The sequence below is a fragment of the Haemorhous mexicanus genome, chromosome 17, assembly GCF_027477595.1.
Source record: "Haemorhous mexicanus isolate bHaeMex1 chromosome 17, bHaeMex1.pri, whole genome shotgun sequence".
Lineage (NCBI taxonomy): Eukaryota > Metazoa > Chordata > Aves > Passeriformes > Fringillidae > Haemorhous > Haemorhous mexicanus.
Window position 1 is genome coordinate 15195593 of NC_082357.1, and position 18508 is coordinate 15214100.

The 18508-nt window shown below is 55.9% G+C and overlaps 2 protein-coding genes and 1 long non-coding RNA gene across 4 annotated transcripts in view; 1 reads left to right on the plus strand and 2 right to left on the minus strand.

Annotated features, from left to right (window-relative positions):
* Positions 1-496: 496 nt before the first annotated feature.
* LOC132335113 (uncharacterized) lies at positions 497-9670 on the minus strand. Its single transcript, XR_009488593.1, has 4 exons — positions 9542-9670; positions 5421-9282; positions 1535-4323; positions 497-980 (listed from the first exon to the last, which is right to left on the minus strand). It is a non-coding gene; the product is annotated as an uncharacterized LOC132335113 (long non-coding RNA).
* LOC132335110 (mesothelin-like protein) lies at positions 8389-13606 on the plus strand. Its single transcript, XM_059861265.1, has 10 exons — positions 8389-8558; positions 8653-8743; positions 8879-9023; positions 9572-9744; positions 9925-10077; positions 10259-10392; positions 11078-11211; positions 11357-11457; positions 11669-12761; positions 12986-13606. Exons 1-10 carry the CDS (start codon positions 8389-8391, stop codon positions 13066-13068), a joined length of 2277 nt encoding a protein of 758 aa, XP_059717248.1. The 3' UTR covers positions 13069-13606.
* A 446-nt stretch (positions 13607-14052) lies between these two features.
* Positions 14053-18508, minus strand: part of LOC132335109 (mesothelin-like) — a 32424-nt gene continuing 27968 nt past the window's right edge. For both annotated transcript variants that reach the window (XM_059861263.1, XM_059861264.1), the window contains exons 26-29: positions 18080-18207; positions 17518-17612; positions 15982-16171; positions 14053-14529 (exon numbers count right to left, since the gene is read on the minus strand). In XM_059861263.1, coding sequence (XP_059717246.1) covers positions 14435-14529; positions 15982-16171; positions 17518-17612; positions 18080-18207 — 508 coding nt within the window. In that variant the 3' untranslated portion in view covers positions 14053-14434. The remainder of the gene's footprint in view (positions 14530-15981; positions 16172-17517; positions 17613-18079; positions 18208-18508) is intronic.

Consider the following 18508-nt stretch of genomic DNA (forward strand, 5'->3'; position numbering starts at 1 on the left):
TCTGTCCCGTGTCCTCCGGCGGAGCCGCCGCGCTCGCGGCCGGGCTGCAGCGGGGAGCGGGGCGAGGCCGGTCGCCGCCGCCGGGATGGGCAGAGGCAGCACCGCGCGGCTGCGGGGCCTCCACGCGTGACAGCGGGGCGGGCATGGGCCTTCCGCGCGTGGCGTCGGGGCGTCCCGGGACAGCGGGACAGCGGCGGAGGCGTGCGCTGTGACATCGGCATGGCGGCGGCCGGAGCGCTGCTGTAGCGTCCGTACCGCTGTGGGACCTGCATCCGCACGGTGTGACACCGGTGAGCATGGGGGACAGGCAGGGTGACAGTGTTGCGGGTGACGTTGATACCTCGGCAGCAGCGGTACATCCCCAATCCCTGCTGGGGTGTCCCACCTCCAGGCCCTGCTCCCTGCCCGTCCCGTGCGTCCGGGGCTGCTGTGCCCATCCCGCAGCTGGCGGCTCTTCATCCCGATTCCCCCTCGCCCTCTCTGCCCCGCAGGGCGCTGGCCATGGAGCCGGGCACCATCGACAACCTGTCCATCCTGTACCAGAGCTCCGACTTCATCGTGGTGAACAAGCACTGGGACCTGCGCATCGACAGCAAGATGTGGTACGAGACACTGACCCTGCAGAGCCAGCTCAAGCACCGCTTCCCCGAGCTGGCCGACCCCGACACCTACTACGGCTTCAGGTGAGCGCCTGCGCGCCGAGCCCGGCTCTGCGCTCAGCTGGGGACACTCCTGAGGTGCCCAGGATGCTCCTTTACCCCCGTGTCCTTCCCAGGTTCTGCCACCAGCTGGATTTCTCCACCAGCGGGGCCCTGTGTGTGGCACTCAACAAAGCGGCTGCGGGAAGTGCTTACAAGTGCTTCAAGGAGCGCCTGGTGACCAAAGCCTACCTGGCCCTGGTGAGCCCTCCCTGCCACCTCCTGCCTTGGCCTTCTGGTGTTCCTGAACAACTCTGCCCTGAGGAAGTTGGGGGTGTTCAGCTGGAGAAGAGAAATATTCAGAGTTGGAGTCTAAAGGGGCTCAAAGATAGCTGGAGAGAGATTTGGACAAGGGCATGGAGGTACAGGACACAGGGAATGGCTTCCCACTGCCAGAGGATGGGGTTAGGTTGGATGTCAGGAAGGAATTCTGGCACAAGGTGCCCAGAGAACCTGTGGCTGCCCCATCCCTGGAAGTGTCCAAGGCCAGCTTGGATGGGGCTGGGAGCAACGTTGAAGGTGTCCCTGCCCCTGACAAGGAGTTGTGCTTGGGGAAATGGATGGGCTTTAAGGTCCTTCCAGCCCCACCCTCTCTGTGATTCCATGATTCCTGCCATGGGGGGTGGGTGAGGAGCATGTGCCAGGGCTCAGTGTGCACGTTCCTGCCCCCAGGTGAGGGGCCACGTGAGCCAGAGCCGGATGTCGATCCGCTACGCCATCGGGAAGAACACCACGGAGGGCATGACCCACATGATGTGCATCGAGGGCACAGAGGGTGAGCAGCCCCATCCCCTGCTCTGCCCACGCCCCCAGGGATGTGCTGGGGCATCACAAACCCCCTCTGGATCTCCTTGCAGGCTGTGAGAATCCCAAGCCGTGCCAGTCGGAGCTGATGGTGCTGGAACATGGATCCTACAGCGGAGACCCCGTCACCAAAGTGCTGCTGCAGCCACTGACAGGTGGGGACAGGGGCAGCTCTGACATGCAGCAGAGCCTGGAAAGGGATGAGGGAACTGAGACCTGCCGTGCTCAGGAGGACAAATGCCATTAGGTGTATTGTCACCATGCCCTGAAGGAGGCATTCAGGAATTCCCTGTCCCTGATTCCCACTCTCCCCCCAGGGAGGACTCACCAGCTCCGGGTTCACTGCAGCGCCATCGGCCACCCCATCGTGGGGGACTTCACCTACAGCCACAGGCAGGACAGCAATCCCTACAGGATGATGCTCCACGCCTACTACCTGCGCATTCCCACCGGCAAGGAGCTGATCGAGGTGTGCGCGCCCGACCCCTTCGTCACTGCCATGGACAGCAACTGGGTGCCCCAGCACGTCACCCAGCGGCTGGAGGACGTCATCCAGGAGCTCAAGGACAAGGGGACACACAAGGAGGAGGAGGAGGAGAGCCGGGAAGCTGCCAGAGAGGAGGGAGCAGGGGGTGAAGGCAGCAGGGAGGAGACGGAGGAGCAGCGGGCGCGCTGCGAGCAGTGGCTGGCTGAGTGGGCTCTGGAGTGAGCACAAAGCACATCCCTGCATTTCCAGCTCCAGCCTTGTCCCCACGGAGCCCAGCGCCGCCTCCACACCTGCACTCCCTCTGTGGCTTCCCTCGTTCCTGGGGCTGGCATCAGGTGGATTTTAGGAGCGGTTGGGGTGGGGTTATTTTGTGATGCCCATCATCCATCTGGTCACGGGATGTCCCTTTCCCAATCCTGGGCCTCAGCAGCAGAGTCAGTGTCACACTCCAGCTTAGAGTGACCCCAAAGCTTTCCATCCCTGTCCTGGGGCTCGGGCACAGCTGGGCACTGCTTTTGCCATGGACATCCCCCACAGCCTCTCCATGCTTGGATGCAGAATTGCAGCCTGGCACAGGAAGGGAGAATGTGCTGGGTGCAGCTCCAGTGTCCCTGTCCCCCATTCCCATTCCCTCACTCCAGCTGCTGTGCCATGATTGGGAGCTGGAGCACATTCTGGGGACACTGATAGTCCCCCAGTCCCAGGGTGTCCTGTGAAACTGGACTGGGATGGGCATGGAAAGGTCCCTGCCCCTCACCCCCTCCTTCCCTCAGCCCACTTGGGCAGTTTTTAAAGGTTTGGTGAAGGTGAAGGGGTTGATACCAATGGATTTTAAACTTTTTTCAATTTTCTAGGAAGAGAATCTAGTCTTTTAGGGTTTGTAAAATACGGGTGGTCTCAGGAATGAGGTATTTTTAGTACTTCTGTGGTCAGAGAGCCAGCAGCCCAAAGCTTTTTAAATGGATTTTATTATTCCTTCTACTAGCACTGCCTTTCCTGCTTTTATCACTGCTGAGACAGGTCAGAGGGCACAAGTCACTTTCTGCTCACCCACCTGAGGAGGGATCAGTGTCCTGTGTAGGTTCCAGGGGGTGGCTCCTGCCTGGCAGGTTTCCAGGTCCTTCAGCTGGGCAGTTTGGGGAAGCTCTGGAACAGTTGGAAAAGCACAAAGGTGAAAGAAAGGCTGAGAACTGATGGGAAGAGCAGGCAGGAGCTCAGCTTTGACAGATGCCAAGAAATTTCCTTGGAAGTGCCCTTGCTTTGCTGGTCATCCTGCTTTGCTTTCCCCTTCCCTGCTCATCCTCTGCAGCCCTCGGGGGACATTTGGAAGTGAGGAGAACAGGACAGCTGGGGAGCCACACAGCCCCATCCCAGGGCTTTCAAGGACCATGTCAGCACATGCCCAGAGTTGTTGTCACCTCTCCAACCCCATCCCGTGTAAAGCACACCTGATGGGGTTCACACAGCTGATATTCCCACCCTGAGGGGGAATAAAAAAATCAAAACCCTTCCTTGTGCATAAACACACCCTGTAAATCACCAAAATCCCCGGGGGGAGAACTGGATCACCTGTCCCTTTCTGTTGTGGCTTGGTGCCACCACTGCAGGGTGGGGATGGCCTGAGATGCCAGCCCTGGGCACTGAGCGGGCACGGTGGGCTCAGGGCTGCTGCCAGGGGGCTCGGGGGGACAGGAGGAGCAGGAGCCCCTTGTCCTTCCTGCCAGGCCTGGTGGCCGGGAGGGGTCCCGCAGCTGGGAAGGAACACAAGGAATTTGTTTGCCAAAGATTCGAGGGGTGACGCTCAGGGGAGGTGCTGGAAAGTGGCAGCGGGGATTCGCCTGTCACAGGGGGACCCAGCCTTGTCCGTGCTGGGAGCGGGCCCTGCCGGGAACACGGCCGGGATGAGGGGTGGGGACGTGGGGACATGGATGGGGCTGGCACCCCGAGCCCACCGTGTTTGTGTGGAGGAGCCCCCACACCCCAGCCCAGCCTTTGCGTGCTGCTTCTCCCCAGTGCCAGAGATAAAATAGATTTTTCCTTACCCTGGAGAGGGAGTTTTCCAGGCGCCCTTCCCGGCTGCGTTCCAGGGCCGTGTCCCCGTCCTGTCCCCTCCTGCCCGCGGGGCTGTGCCTCCTCCGGTGCCCTGGGGTTGTGCTGTGGCCGTGATGTCCCGTGCACTCCGCAGTTCCAGTTTTGGTGTATTTGCTGTATTAAACGTGTCTCTGCCCTTCACTGTCCGCTCTCTGCATCCATTTCTCGGGGGCTTCCAGGAATGAGGGGAATGAGGCCGGACCGGCCCCGCGGGAGCGGCCCCGGGGCTCCGACCCGGCAGACCTGTTGTGTGAGGGAGGATTGAATGTGAGGGGATTGTTGTGTGAGGGGCTGAATTGTTGTGTGGGGGAGGATTGAGTGTGTGAGGATTGTTGTGTGAGGGGATTGTTGTGTGAGGGGCTGAATTGTGTGAGGGGATTGTTGTGTGAGGATTGTTGTGTGAGGGAGGATTGTTGTGTGAGGGGCTGAATTGTGTGAGGGAGGATTGAGTGTGAGGGAGAGGATTGTTGTGTGAGGGAGAGGATTGTTGTGTGAGGGGCTGAATTTTTGTGTGAGGGAGGATTGAGTGTGAGGGAGAGGATTGTTGTGTGAGGGAGGATTGAGTGTGTGAGGATTGTTGTGTGAGGGGATTGTTGTGTGAGGGGCTGAATTGTGTGAGGGGATTGTTGTGTGAGGATTGTTGTGTGAGGGAGGATTGTTGTGTGAGGGGCTGAATTGTGTGAGGGAGGATTGAGTGTGAGGGAGAGGATTGTTGTGTGAGGGGCTGAATTTTTGTGTGAGGGAGGATTGAGTGTGAGGGAGAGGATTGTTGTGTGAGGGAGGATTGAGTGTGAGGGGATTGTTGTGTGAGGATTGTTGTGTGGGGGAGGATTGAGTGTGTGAGGATTGTTGTGCGAGGGGATTGTTGTGTGAGGGGCTGAATTGTGTGAGGGGATTGTTGTGTGAGGATTGTTGTGTGAGGGAGGATTGTTGTGTGAGGGGGAGGATTGTTGTGTGAGGGAGGATTGAGTGTGAGGGAGAGGATTGTTGTGTGAGGGAGGATTGTTGTGTGAGGGAGAGGATTGTTGTGTGAAGATTATTGTGAGGGAGGATTGAGCGTGAGAGGATTGTTGTGTGAGGGGCTGAATTGTTTTGTGAGGGGATTGTTGTGTGAGGGAGAGAATTGTTGTGTGAGAGGATTGTTGTGTAAGGGACACTCATCCCTCAGGTGGGAGCAGAGGAAAAACCAATTAAAGACCCAAGGAATTATTGCAGTCTAAGACTGGGAGATATTTTTTGAAGATTATGAACCAGACATGGGCAGAGGGCCACTGCTTAAGGGAGAGGAGCATTCCTAGCCCTTCTGGCACAAGGACCTGCAGTCAGAGCTCACCGCTGACCTGGGAATGTCCCCACGAACAGCCTGGGGCAGATGTTCCTCCACATGTTCAAGTTCAGGGTGGATCCTCCAGTGGCAGCTCCCGAGGGGGTTTCAGGGCCAGCTTTGATCTCCACAGGGACACAGCGGACACAGTGACCCCCCGAGTGGCCCTGATGTGTCCCTGTCCTCCTGCTCCAGCCACCTCTGTCCAGCCAGCCTGAGGCAGGGGCTGTGTCACTCCAGCAGCCTCATAGCATTCTGTAATTTTACTGCCCCAACAGGAGCTATTTTCACAGTAAATCCTTCCAAAATAGAAACCAGCAACACCCATGGGCGTCGACCCAGCCCTGGGGCTGCAGGACCGGTTGGGGGACGGGGCTGGGGACAGGACAGGGCAGGGGGTGACAAACCCCTCTTGACACGGCCAGCAGCTCCAGGGACCCTTGGGGAGGGCTGGGGCCCCCAAACCTGGCTGAGAGGGGGGTGCAGCCCTGCTCCAGCCCAGCCACCCTTCCCTTTTCCCGGGATAAACGCTCACATAAAGTTTGTGCTCACAGCTCCTCCAGGTTGTCATCTCAGAGCCCCGGGAAGGATTTGATTCCTTTGGTCTTGGTTCCCTTCATGACACGTGCTCGACAGCATTTTGGAGCATGATCGGGGGGTAAAGCTGAAAAAAAGGGAACGGGATTGACTGTGATCCAGGCGAAAAGGAGAGGGGAGACATCTCCCAGAGGATGCGGAGCCCATCACTGAGCTCACTCTGTTCTGTACCCTGCCTGCCCTATAAAATAACCCCTGAGCAGCTCTACAGGTTTTCCCCTCACCAGGAGCACCTGAATCCCCCTCAGGAGCACAGAAACTCCCAAACCAGAGGCTTTAACTCCTTCTGGGTTCACTTTCGGTTCAGCTGAACCCAGATCTCAGTGACCCTTTATGAGAAGTAGGAAACAGCCCCAAAGCATACCCAGGGAGAAGGAAAGGAGCCTGACAAAACAGAGTTGAGAAACTGCCCCGTCACACCCCGTGTGCGGAGCAACATCCCCACCCCGCACAGATAAAGTGCCGAGCGCTGCCCAGCCCCTGCCCCAGCCCCGCGAGCACCTTCCCGGCCGAATCCTCCCATCCCGGAGCCAAATCCCCCTGCACAAGGGGGCAGAGAACGGTTCGACACAGCCACGGTAGGGTTGGGAGTGGGGAAATGAGATTTTGGGGGGGAAAATTGATATTTAGGGGGGGAAATTCCTTGCATCGAGTTCAGACGGCGATAACGGATTGCTTTGGGCAGCCCCGAGGGAATTTTAGGAGCAGGGATTGGTTTTCTGTCAGGAGATCCTCCTGAGGGGTGTGGAGGGGTGGGGAACACCTGCTGGGCTCCCCCACTGCCTTACACTGGATTTCTCCCAGTCTGTGCTGGTGAGGAGCTGGGGCATGGAGGGGGACCCTGTCCCTGCAGGACAGTTGTGGAGTTTCTTTTATAATGGGTGGGAAAAATCCTGTTTTCTGTTAAGTGGGATTTAAAATCTCACCTGTGGTCGCTGGGCATCTGTGCAGCATCACAGAGACGGGGTGGGCACAGTGAGACCCCTGACCCCACAGCTCCAGCCCCAGTGCTGGGTGACAGAATTAGCCCCAGGACCTCCAGCAATTCCAAGTGTGGGACACGGCTCTCCGGATCCGCTCCAAGGACGAGCCCCTGGCAGCAGCACCATGGTGTGGGCAGCCCCAGCCCTGGCAGCCGTCACCCTCTGCCTCCGTGAGTCACATCCTGTCCCCAAAACCTGCCCCGGGCCCCCAGGCACCCCCAGGCACCAGGGATGCTCCAGCTGTGCTGCTCCTCATCCCAGTCCCACTCGGTTCAGCCCTCCCAGGGCTCTGCCTCCTGCTCCCCTCAACATCTGCAGGCTTTTCCCAGGGACACATCTTCCCGGATTTCCAGGGATGGGTTTATCCCCTTTTTGTCTTCCACACCCTCCTGTGGGGAACTGGGGGTGCTCGGGCTGGGGGCTGCTCCCTTCATAGTGATCCACAGCATTTCCTAAACATGAAATTAGCAAAGGAAAGGCTCTTCCCAGACTCCAAACCTGGAGCTGCTTGGAGCAACCCCGACGAGCCGTTCATAATCCAGGGATGTTTCCTAACCTGCTCCTGCTTCCTTGCAGGTATCTCCACAGACCCGGTGAAAGCCACAGCGGTGAGTCCCTGCCGGCTCTGCTGGCTCCCACCGTGCCAGGGCATTCCCAAAATTCCCCAGCTGGCGCTGGAGGTGCCACCATTCCCGCAGTGCTCAGCTGCAGGGCGGCACAGCCACCACCTCCCTGCTGTCCCCCTGTGCACAGCGTGGCCCTGTCCTTGTCCCATCCCTCCCCTGCGTGCCCTGCTCCCAAACCCAGCTCCAGGCAAGCACCCACCCGAGTGTCCCCCTGCTGAGAGTGGCTTTGATGGCTTTTGTCCCCACAAGTCACCCAGGGGCTGCTGCAGCTCCTGGCTGCTCCCACGGGCAGCAGTCTGGGGGCTCCAGCTGGGTCAGATCCCATTCCCTGCATCTCAGATCCCTTCTTCCCTTTCCTTACCGGGGCTGAGCATCCCCCATCATCTCCCCAGGCTGCCCTGATTGTTGGAGCCGTCCTGTCCAACGCTGAGCATCCCCAGTAAGTATCAGCCCCGGCGGGGGCTCTGGGGGGTCCCGGGGGGTCCCGCGGGGTGAATTTTTGTTTATGCCACATCTGCTGCTGCGCCGGGTCACTGGGCAGGGAGGATTTACAGCCCTGTGCAGCCGGTTCCGTGCTGGGATTCCAGCGGGCTGGGCTCCTGCAGAAACAAAAACACACCGAGAATTCTCCTTCCTCCACGCGGCTGCAGCGGGAGCCTCGCCCCGGCTGAAACCCGGGCGCTGCTGTTTTGTCCCTCACCCAAACCCCGGGATATGGGGGCACCCACCCGGCCGTGGGGATGGCAGCACCCCGGCACTGATTTTAGGGGACATTTTCATGACACCCCACGTGTACAGCCTCGGGGCGCTGGTGTGTGACCTGGAGCCGGGCACTGTCCCGGCCTCGGATCCCAACATCCTGGAGAAGCTGAAGCTCTGCCCGGCGCTGACGGAGGCACAGCAGGACGCCCTCAATGCCCTGCTCCTCTCGGGGGACACAGCGTACGGGTGAGGAGCCTTCCCCTCCTGGAAGGGTGGGCGGCAGACAGGAGGGGTGGGAATCCACGGGCATGCTGAGCTGGTCCTGCTCCTGCTGCCGCAGGGATCCTTCAAGCTGGGATTTACAGACTCTGCAGGATTTGGGGCCGCTCGTGCTGGCGTTGAACCAGACCACGCTGAGTTTGGTGGCCGAGGTAAGGTCCCTCCTCGGGGGGAGAGGACCATCAGGCAGGTCAGCTCCGAGGTTGGTGGGCCCAGGATCCTGTGCTGCCCGGTCCTAGCACCCTGTGTCCCTGTCCCCCCGGTCCCAGCGCCCTGTGTCCCCGCAGGCAGCACGGGAGGATTTCAGGAGGAGCATCGCTGCCGCCTACCTCAGCCAGGGACGTTCCCAGCGGGAGCAATCCCTGATCCTCCTCAGGGCGCTCGCAGCAGCCTCGGCTGCCTCCCAGCCCCGGCTGCAGCGCAGCGCGGACCGTGAGTGCTTCCCTTCCCTCCGGCCAGGCCAGAGCTCTGGGAGGGGACAATGCCCAGGGCTGGGAGGGTCTGGGAGCTCCCGGCTGGACCAGGCAGAAGTCTGGGATTCCCACAAACTGGGGGAGTGGGGAAATGTCCTTGAAGCACAAGGTGGGGGTTGCTCTTACCTGGGAGCAGGGATGTGGTGGCAGCAGTCAGGAAGGAGCTGGGACAATGGGACAGTCCACAGGGCAGGATGCTGCAGGAGCAGACGACGCTCCTGTAGGGGACATGGAGCAGTGTGAGCAGATTTTAACAGGACTAAGCACAAGTGGGCTGCAAAACATCACCAGGTTCTCCTGGAATGATTTTAGGGAATGACAGCAAATGAGGCACCTCCATGGATTGGGGACGAGTGGATGGGAACAGGATCCACCGTGGCTTGAGCCACATTTTTGTGATTCCCTGTCCTTCAGCAGGGCTCTGAGACCTATGGCAGGAGCAGGGCCAGGTGGGAAGGGCACACACAGCACACACACCCTCTGCCTGACACAATTTCTTGCCCTCAGGCTGTCAGTCCAAGCCCATCACTGCCAGCAACATCGAGGACATCATCTTCCTCTCCCCTGACGAGCTCGACCTGTGCCTGAGCAATGATGTGTTAATAAAAAACCTGGAGGCTGTGCTGGATCTGCCAATCACCTCACAGGCTTCCTGGGTCCTGAAAAAAAAGGTGGATGAGGTAAGGGGTGGCACAGGGCAGGAGCCCCCCAGCAAAATGGGCCAAGCCAGGACAGGCAGGGAGCAGGGCTCAGTGGGCACAGGAAGAAGGTGCCCAAGTTGGTCCTTTGCACTCATTCCTGCCCTATTTTCCTTTTCCCTTCCCTTCCCTCTTTCCTGCCCCGTGGGCCGGGCCCCACAGTTTTTCCAGGGGTCAATCCCAGAGGAGCAGCTGAAGCGCCTGGGGATGCTGGCTGGCCTGTACACGGAGCAGGAGATCAGCCAGTGGCAGGTGACATCCAGTGACACCCTCTCAGCCCTGCTCAGCAACTCAGGACAGTGGAGGGATTCCCAGGTAAACCCATGGCAGCAGAAGGGGATGGATGGTGAGGAACCCAAACTGGGACTGCCCCTGTCCCAGCCCAGCTCAGGGTGGAGGCATTGTGGGGTTTTCTGGGGGGTTGGCAGCACTGCCATCCTTACCAGGAACATCTCCCATCCCTGCCTGTGCCTCCCACGTGCCCTGTGCCCCTCAGGTGCAGCAGCTGCTCAGCAGGTACCTGGCCCTGGGGGGCTCCTTGACAGGGCCCCTGCTCCAGGAAATCAGAGGCAAGCGCCTGTGCAACCTGCAGGAGGAGGAGATCCAGCAGATCCCTGCTGCAGCCATCAGGTGAGCTGCTTCTTGGGGCTGCTGCTCAGCCCTGAGAGGCCCTGGGCTCTGGGGAGGTGGGATGGAAGAGCCCCAGCTCTGTTGTGGATGTCCCCACTCCCAACCAGCACAGTGGGATGGTCCTGTCCCAATCCCAGATCCTACCTGAGCTCCAGGATCATGAGCAGGGATATCCCACTCATCTCTCCCAGCCGCCAGAACAATTTATCTGCAATTTGGGGTGCTGCTGATGCCTGGAGAGGCTGCCTGGAGCAGAGGCTGGACAGAGTTAAAGGAATAAAGCAGGGATTTGTTAAAAGGCCCCAAAGGATACACCTTGGGCAGTGCAAGGGCCTGGCTGTGGCTACACCCAGGATGGACAATGGCTCAGGAGTTGTCACACTTTGATCAGTTTTGGTCCATTTCCATATTGGGGCTCATTGTCCAGTTCCAGCTCAGGTTCTGCAGTCCCACCCTCCCAGACTGCTCTCCTCCATTCCCTGCTGTTTGCACTTTTTGGGCCTGGAGCTCAGCAGTGTCCTTGGTTCTGGGGCTGGAAAAGGATTGTTCTGTGTGCCTGAGCTGTGAGGAGAACTTGCTGACACTTTATATGGAGTTCAGAGTTATGTCCCAGTGCAGTTCAGAATCTGGGAAACAGGAGAGCTCAAACTGGAGACATCAGAGCTGACCTGTGCCCTCCTTCCAGGACTGCTGGGAAGTTGGACATCTCTTCATGCTCCCAATCCAAGAAGGATCAGCTCTATGGGAAGGCCCGGGAGGCCTTTGCCAGCCTGGCCAGCACCCCTGGCCTCTATTACTGCCAGATCCAGCCATACCTGGGTAGGTGCTTCCCCTCCACCCTCCCTCCCACCACCAGGTTTGGGGTCTCTTCTCAGCCACAGACAGGCCTAGCAGCCTCCAGAACCTCCCCAGAAGTGCTGGAAGGGTTTGCACATCTCCAGGTGTCCCCTGGGCTCTCTTTAAGGTGGAGCTCCAGCAGAAGATCTGAAGAACTTGGCTAGTGCTGGTGTGGCCATAAACATGGATCTGAGCACCTTCCTCACCCTAAATCCTGAGGAACTGCAGGTGGGGTGCACCCTGGGGTGCTGCTGTCCCTCTCCCCAGGGAAGGGCAGGGCTGGCTGAGGGCCGAGGTCAGAGCCCAACCAAGTCACCAATTCTCCACTTTCTCACCTTTATCAATTTCCTTTAGGAAGTTTTAGTTGCTCTGCAGCCCCGTTAGCAAAGCGTTTGGGGCTGTGAGGGTGAGGGAAGGGGATGCTCTGTGTGTGTTGCAGAAACTCAGCGTCACTGACGTGAAACATTTGCTGGGGGAAAACCTCCCTGAGTTAAAGAAGCACGAGCAGGAGCCCTTGGTGGTGAGCTGGGTGCAGCAGCAATCCCAGCAGGAGCTGGACTGCGTGCTGAACATCGGCCTGCAGGGAGGGCGGCCCGCGCCCACGGGGACAGCCAGCCCTGCTGCCACCTCCACGGCCACTGTCCCCACCCCTGTGCCCACCACCCCGGCCAGTGTCACCTCCACAGCCACTGTCACCACCCCTGTGCCCACCACCCCGGCCAGTGTCACCTCCACAGCCACTGTCCCCACCCCTGTGCCCACCACTCAGGGCAGTGTCACCTCCACAGCCACTGTCCCCACCCCTCACCCCTCGGCCAGTGTCACTGTCCCCACCACCACTGCCATTAGCAGCCCCTCGACCCCTCAGCCAAGCACAGTCCCCCCCAGGACCCCCACCCCGAGCACTCAGAGCCCAACCCCCCCAGGCACCCCCTCCCACACTGGGGGTCCCACTGTCCCCACTGCCACCCCCCCTGCCGTGACCAGTGCAGCGCCCTGCTCCACCCACCAGGCCCCCACCACAGACAGAGCCACCTCCCCTGCTGTCACCCTCCTCAGCACCCTCCTGGCCACCAGCAGCCCCAGTGCCACCCCAGTCCCTGCTGTCACCTCCAGGGCCACCACCAGCACTAGTGCTGGCACTAAGCCAGCTGGTACCACCCACAGCACTGTCACCACTGTCCCCAACACCACCTCTGCCCCCACTGCCACCCACAACACTGTCACCACTGTCCCCAATCCTACATCTTCTCCCACTGCCACCCCCGTCTCCAATCCCACCTCTTCTCCCACTGCCACCCCCGTCCCTCCCTCCCCCTCTGTCCCCACTGCCACCCCAGCCCCACACACGCCCACCCCAATTCCCAGCTCCACCATCCCGCCCCAAACAAGCCTCGGCTCCTCCCCGGCCGTGCCGTGCCAGCCCAGCTCCCCTCCCAGCCCTGCCCCCAGCCCCAAGCCCACACCTGGGAGCATTCCGGAGCCAGCACAGCCAACCTCCAACGGCCACATCAACCTGCAGCCTGAGCCCGGTGAGCTGGGAACGTGGGAAAGGCTCGGGAATGCCGGGGAGGACAAAGCTGGCTGCTCCCCCTCCTTCCTGGTGGGATTCAGGGCTGGGGGACAGCTGGGGACCTGGCCCTGGGGCTGCCCTCGGGCTCTCAGGTGCACTTCAAGGTGTCCCATCACCTCCTGAGCCCACAGCCCTCCCCGGGCAGCTGGAGAATCCCATTCCCTGTGTTCTCCCTCCCTGTAGGATCAGGATCCAGGCTCTGCTCCTGCCTCGTTCTCCTGCTGGCAGCCACCGTGGGGAGTGTTCTGCTGGGGGGGCTGCTCTGAGCCCCCCTCAGCACCACCCACCCTGCAGACCCCTCCCTCCATCCCGGTGGAACTGCGCTGGGCAAGGCCCTGCTGGACAGCAGGACCCAGGAAAGGGAAGAGAATTCATCCACGTTTGATGCCAGCACAGGATTTGGTTATTTTTGAGGCTGGCCAGTGAAGGAGGACAGATTTTCCAGCCCAGAGAAGCTCCACAGGTCCTTACTAGAGATTTACTCCTTGTAGTACAACCAGCAGTGCTGCTGACTGCTCTGCCAAGGCGAGAACTCCGGGCCCAGCTCTTGCAGGGATTTCCTGTCCATCCCCTCCCACTGGGATCTGTTAAACAGTGGGAAAACTCAGGGATCTGAGTCACTGGTGGCCCTGCACCGCAGCTGAGAGATCCCCAGAAATCCTGTTCAACTTTTCTCACAAGCTGCTTTTTGATCAAAGTTTGCTCAAACCACACGCAGACTCTCCTGGGATGATTAGCTGGAGATAATTTATCTTGATTACTGTTCAGTGCTGTACAATAAAACATCAATCTGGTTTCTCCTAATCCAACGTGTCCTTTGAGATGTTTAGGGCTTTGTGGGGAAGCTTTCCCAGCATAAATCCAAAATCTGCAGTGAAGGACAGACCTGCTCCCTCTCTAGAAAGCTCAGACAGTGAAGATTTATAAGACATAAAATATATAAATCCCTTTTTCCCTCCCAGACTCTCCTCCTGGAGGAAAGGGGGATGTCAGGAGCTGGATACAGGTTTCCCTGAGTGGTTTTTTTTTGACAGATCTTTCCAATGAGTGGGAAAAATACATGGAAAACCTTGGGCAAAGTTCCTTTCCCTCCACATGAGGAAGATGAGAACAGTCTCAGCTCCTAAATGTTAAACAGCCAACCCCAAGGAACAGGAACAGGCAGATCCTGGGATTCTGAGCCTTCATCTGGGGGGATTCCTGCAATCAGGAGGTGAGGGCAGCCCCAAGGAAGAGCAGACACTCATCAGTTTGCTTCTGGCATTTTTACTCAGTTCCAGGATTTATTTACAAGCAGCTGGCAAGCTTCACTCCCACCTTGAGGTCTTGGCAGTGTCACAAGGTCAGGCTCTGGGAAATGTCATTTTTAACCTGCAGGACTCACCCTTAAACCCAGCAGTAAGATGGGGTTTAGCAGTGGTTTGGGGCTGAGCTGGGCTTGGGCTGTCCCAAAGGCACCAAAGAGTCTGGGATCTTCCCCTCAGACACAACTGGGGTTTTTTCCAAGTGATTTGAAAGCCAAAAATACCTAAAAGTGAGTCCTGGGCTGATCCCAGCTGCCTGGAGCTCTGGGCACTCCTCAGGCCGGGTCTCAGAGCAGGTCACAGGCTGGTCCCTCTGGGGAGGAGATGGTCAAGAGAGGATGGACATCGTGAGGAAGCTGAGGAGCAGGGCAGGCAGGAGGTGGAACGCCGTGGCCACGGTGCCCAGAGGGGCTGAGGACATTGCTGGAGGACAAAGAGGACATCAGAGCAGAGAAATCAGTGACTGAACTGTGGGAAATGGATTTGTAGAGATAAGATTCGTTTGAGATAAGAAATGCTGACTTAGACACACCATGGAACGAGACAGATGTTGTTGAGAGAGAGAAAAACAAGTTTCAAAGGATGGCCTTGCAAATCAGACTGGATTCTTTGGAGAAATAGAACTGTGAAAGATGCATTGTGGAAGGACCCACCAGGGGTAATTTTAGATTATTAACTTTAGGGCATTTACAGCATGGTGTAGGAAAAGCTGATAGGCCAAGAAATGCTTATAATATAATTAAGAAATATTTAACTTCTGATTGTGATGGCCTGAATTATAACATCTGTATGGTCTCACCCTTTACATGAGACTGAAATGGAATAAAAGCTTTTAAAACCCCTCTCAGTTACCCCATCTCTGAGTCAGAAAAGAACTTGATCTGACAACTGAACCACTCCTCAGTGGGGAAAACATCCCTCCGTGCCCCTGCAGGGATCCTCTTCACCTGTCTAACCACAGCAAACACCGAGCTGAGTTTGGGGTTGGAACTTGAGCATCCTCAAGTTTCCTTCAAGCCCAACCACTGTGATTCTGCCTCTAAGCCCAAACCCAGCACCCCCAAGGAGGAAGGCCTGGAAGTGCTCCTCACTCAGCAGGGATGCTCCCAGTGGGATCCAGGACTTGCCCTGCAGGGCTTCAGGCTCCTCAGCAGAGCTGCCCCTCTTGCATTCCTTGCTGCAACCCTGACCTGGATTGCCAAGCAAATTGTATCTATTTGCCATCTGGATGGCAGCTGGCTTCTGTTCAGTGGGCAGTTTTCCTTATCTCTTCCACAACTGGGGAGACACCTGCTGATAAGAGGCCACTGAATGTCCCTGCATGGCTGATAAGAACTGCATCATCCCACTGGCAGATGTGAGCCCAGGGGGAGAGCCAAGCATTCCTACCAGAGATATAATCTGAGATTCTGGAACACCAGCACAGCTTCTCCACTGGATTCCCAGAGGAACAGCAGCTGCCTCTCTTTCCCCTGGATTGTCAGAGGCAGAGTGCACCTTTCTCCAGGATCCCTGCTCCAGCAGAACCACCCCTGGCACTGCAGGAGGGCTGAGCCACAATTCCAGTGGGACTGCTGCCAGCACCCTGACCCCCAGGGTGTCAGGCTATGCTCTGGCTCTGGCAGTGCTGTTTTAGTTCACTGCTTTGTTTATTTTATCCTTTTATTTTCTTCCCTATTAAAGAACTGTTACTCCTGCTCCCCTATCTTTGCCTGAGAGCCCCTTAATTTCAAATTTACAGCAATTCAGAGCAGGGGATTTTACATTTTCCACTTCAGGGGAGGCTCCTGCCTTCCTCAGCACACACCCGTCCTCCCAAACCGAGACAAACCCCAAAAGAACCGTGAAACCCCACCCAGCAGGGGCCCAAAGTACCTGGGAATTTGGGGGTGACGAGGTTGATGTAGCCCTCCTGCATGCCCCCCGTGAGGCCGACCTGGAGTTTGTCCAGCTCCGACTGCTTCTGCCGCGCCAGCCAGTTCCGCACCGGGGCCCTGCTCTGCCACCGCGCCAGCTCGGGCAGGTGCACCCCCAGCAGCCCCTGCACCTCCCCGGGGGTCAGCAGCTGGGCAAAAACAAACAATCCCACTTTTATTCAAAATTCAGACTCTAGTTAACTCTAAGAGTTTATAAAAACATTGGTCTTGGAAGCCAAAGATTGAAGATTACGCCCCTTCTTCTTCGAGTCACCTCACCTTTTCAGGAAGAAAGGAGTCAAACCTTCATCACCAACTCCCAGAGCTGGCATTTCAGACTAAAGTGCTTCCTGACCCCTCCCCAAACAGCCCAAATCGCCCCCTGAGATAAGCCCTGCACAAGTTCCAGCACCACAAACAAAGTCAACAACAGCCCTGACCCCCAGTTAAAATCAGCCCCTGTCCCTCTGAATAAAACACGGCCACCCCACTAAAATGTGACCAACAGCAAGGGCTGGGCTGCTGTTTATAGACCTCGTGTCAGAGACAGAAATGAGATTTTTTAAAATTAATTATTTTTTAAAATTGATTAAATTATTGAAAATGTAATATTTAATATATATATTATATATTAAATAAATATAATAAATTTAACATATAATATATATTAAATAATTCTATATGATTTATTCTATCAATAAAATTAATATTAAATACTTAACATTTAACATTTAATATGTAGAAAATATTTTAAAATAAATACAAATATTTATTTAAAAATAAACCAAGAACTTTCACTACATAAACAAGAGTCTATCTTAATTTATGTATTAATTTCATAATTGATAAATATTATATAATAGAAACATTATAGAAATATGTAATATAAATCATTAAAATAATGAAGAATTAAATATTAATAATAAGATAAATTATATTATAATAGAATAATAATATATGTAATATTTTTATATATTATTTATTAAATAATTATAATATATACTATTTAATATATAAATAGAATAAGGCTTGATTTTATAAGGTTGTGGTTTTTTAATAAGGTTTTTACCTATATGTGACAGGGTGGGAAGGCTGGGATGGAAGGGACCCCTCTGGAAATGATGGAGTTTCCATGGGAAGGAAAATAAAATCTCCTGCTCTCAGCTGGGGGTCCCACCCCTGCCAAAATCACCCAGTTGGGTGATTTCTGCCCAAATTGGTGCCATTGCCTCATCTGTGGGCTCCTGGCCTGTCCCCTGCCACTGTGAGAGCCTGCCCTGAGGAAATTCAGCTGCCTTTGCACCCTTGCAGGACTCCAAATTCTGTTGCATAAGGAATTTCAGGCCCTTTCCCCACTTTCTGCTGGTCTAAGAGAAGAAATGCTGGATGTGATGGAATCTGGATGTGATGGAATCTGGATGTGATGGTTCCCACCAATGGACAGCACACCCCAACCCAAACGCAGGGAATGACAGAGCTCCAAGGGCCAGCTCACCATCAGGGAATCTCTCCTCAAGGTCACAAAGGTGCTCACGTTCATGTTCACGTCGTCCTTGCTGAGAACCTTCAGATCTGCAGCAGGAGCCCCCCCTGCAGCAAAGCAAGGAGAGCATCAAAGGATGGCAGACCCCAAAGGGGTCCCTGCACAAAATGAGGATTTCTCCAGGACCCGTTAGGCTGGGGCTGATAGGGATGCTCCTCCTTTTTTTATTGGGAGTCATTTTGTTGGGCATGAAAAATCTGTGGTGATGCCAGACAGTGGAAAGAAGGGTGAGGAGAATTTGAGAAAAATCTTGGCTTAACAGGGAAAAAAAAAATTGTGACATGGAAAAAGGGCTTTGAGACAAATCCTGAGTTTGATTTTCCCTGTGATGGTCTGGAAACAGATTTGGGCAACTTAGAGCAGGCACAGAATATTTTGTGCTGCCTACGAGCTGGAAAGACAAACTTTTAACAACTTGACTTTGAAAATTCCCAAATCTTCGATGGATTTTGATACCCATTTAGTTTGTGGCTAAGAGTTCTCTTTCCCCAGAGCATCCTGGATTTTTACATACCCAGGTAAGGTAAAATCAGCTCATAGTAAGCAGGTAAACGGTGCTGGTCAGAGAAAGCTTCTTTGGCTTTCTGGTACAAGAGGTTCTTTGTCTCCTGGGAACAGGCTGAAGGATCCAGAGATGCCAGTCTGCGGAAAAATAAAGATTTAGGGTGAAAAAAGCTTCTAAATTTTCCCATATTGTGAGTGTTTTCCTGGGAGTCTGCACAGCACAGGTGATCCCTAATCCCCAGCTCCATGGAGAGAAGCTGAGAGGAGAAACAATGGCCCAGTTTCCTGCTGGCAATTTGTCCTTCAGGTGATGATGGCTCTGATGGTGCCCAGTAAATCTGTGTGTTTGCCAAGTGGTAATGGATTAATTTCATTTCATTCCATTCAGTCTTTCAGAAGAATTCAAACTGGAAATGCTTAAAAACCACGAGGATGTGGC

Excerpts from the sequence above, each read along its gene's own strand:
- LOC132335110 (XM_059861265.1), top strand. The coding sequence starts at position 8,389 with ATGACACCCCACGTGTACAGCCTCGGGGCGCTGGTGTGTGACCTGGAG. Across the intron at positions 8,559-8,652 it reads TCGGGGGACACAGCGTACGG|GGATCCTTCAAGCTGGGATT; the intron begins GTGAGGAGCCTT and ends CTGCTGCCGCAG. Across the intron at positions 11,458-11,668 it reads TAAATCCTGAGGAACTGCAG|AAACTCAGCGTCACTGACGT; the intron begins GTGGGGTGCACC and ends TGTGTGTTGCAG.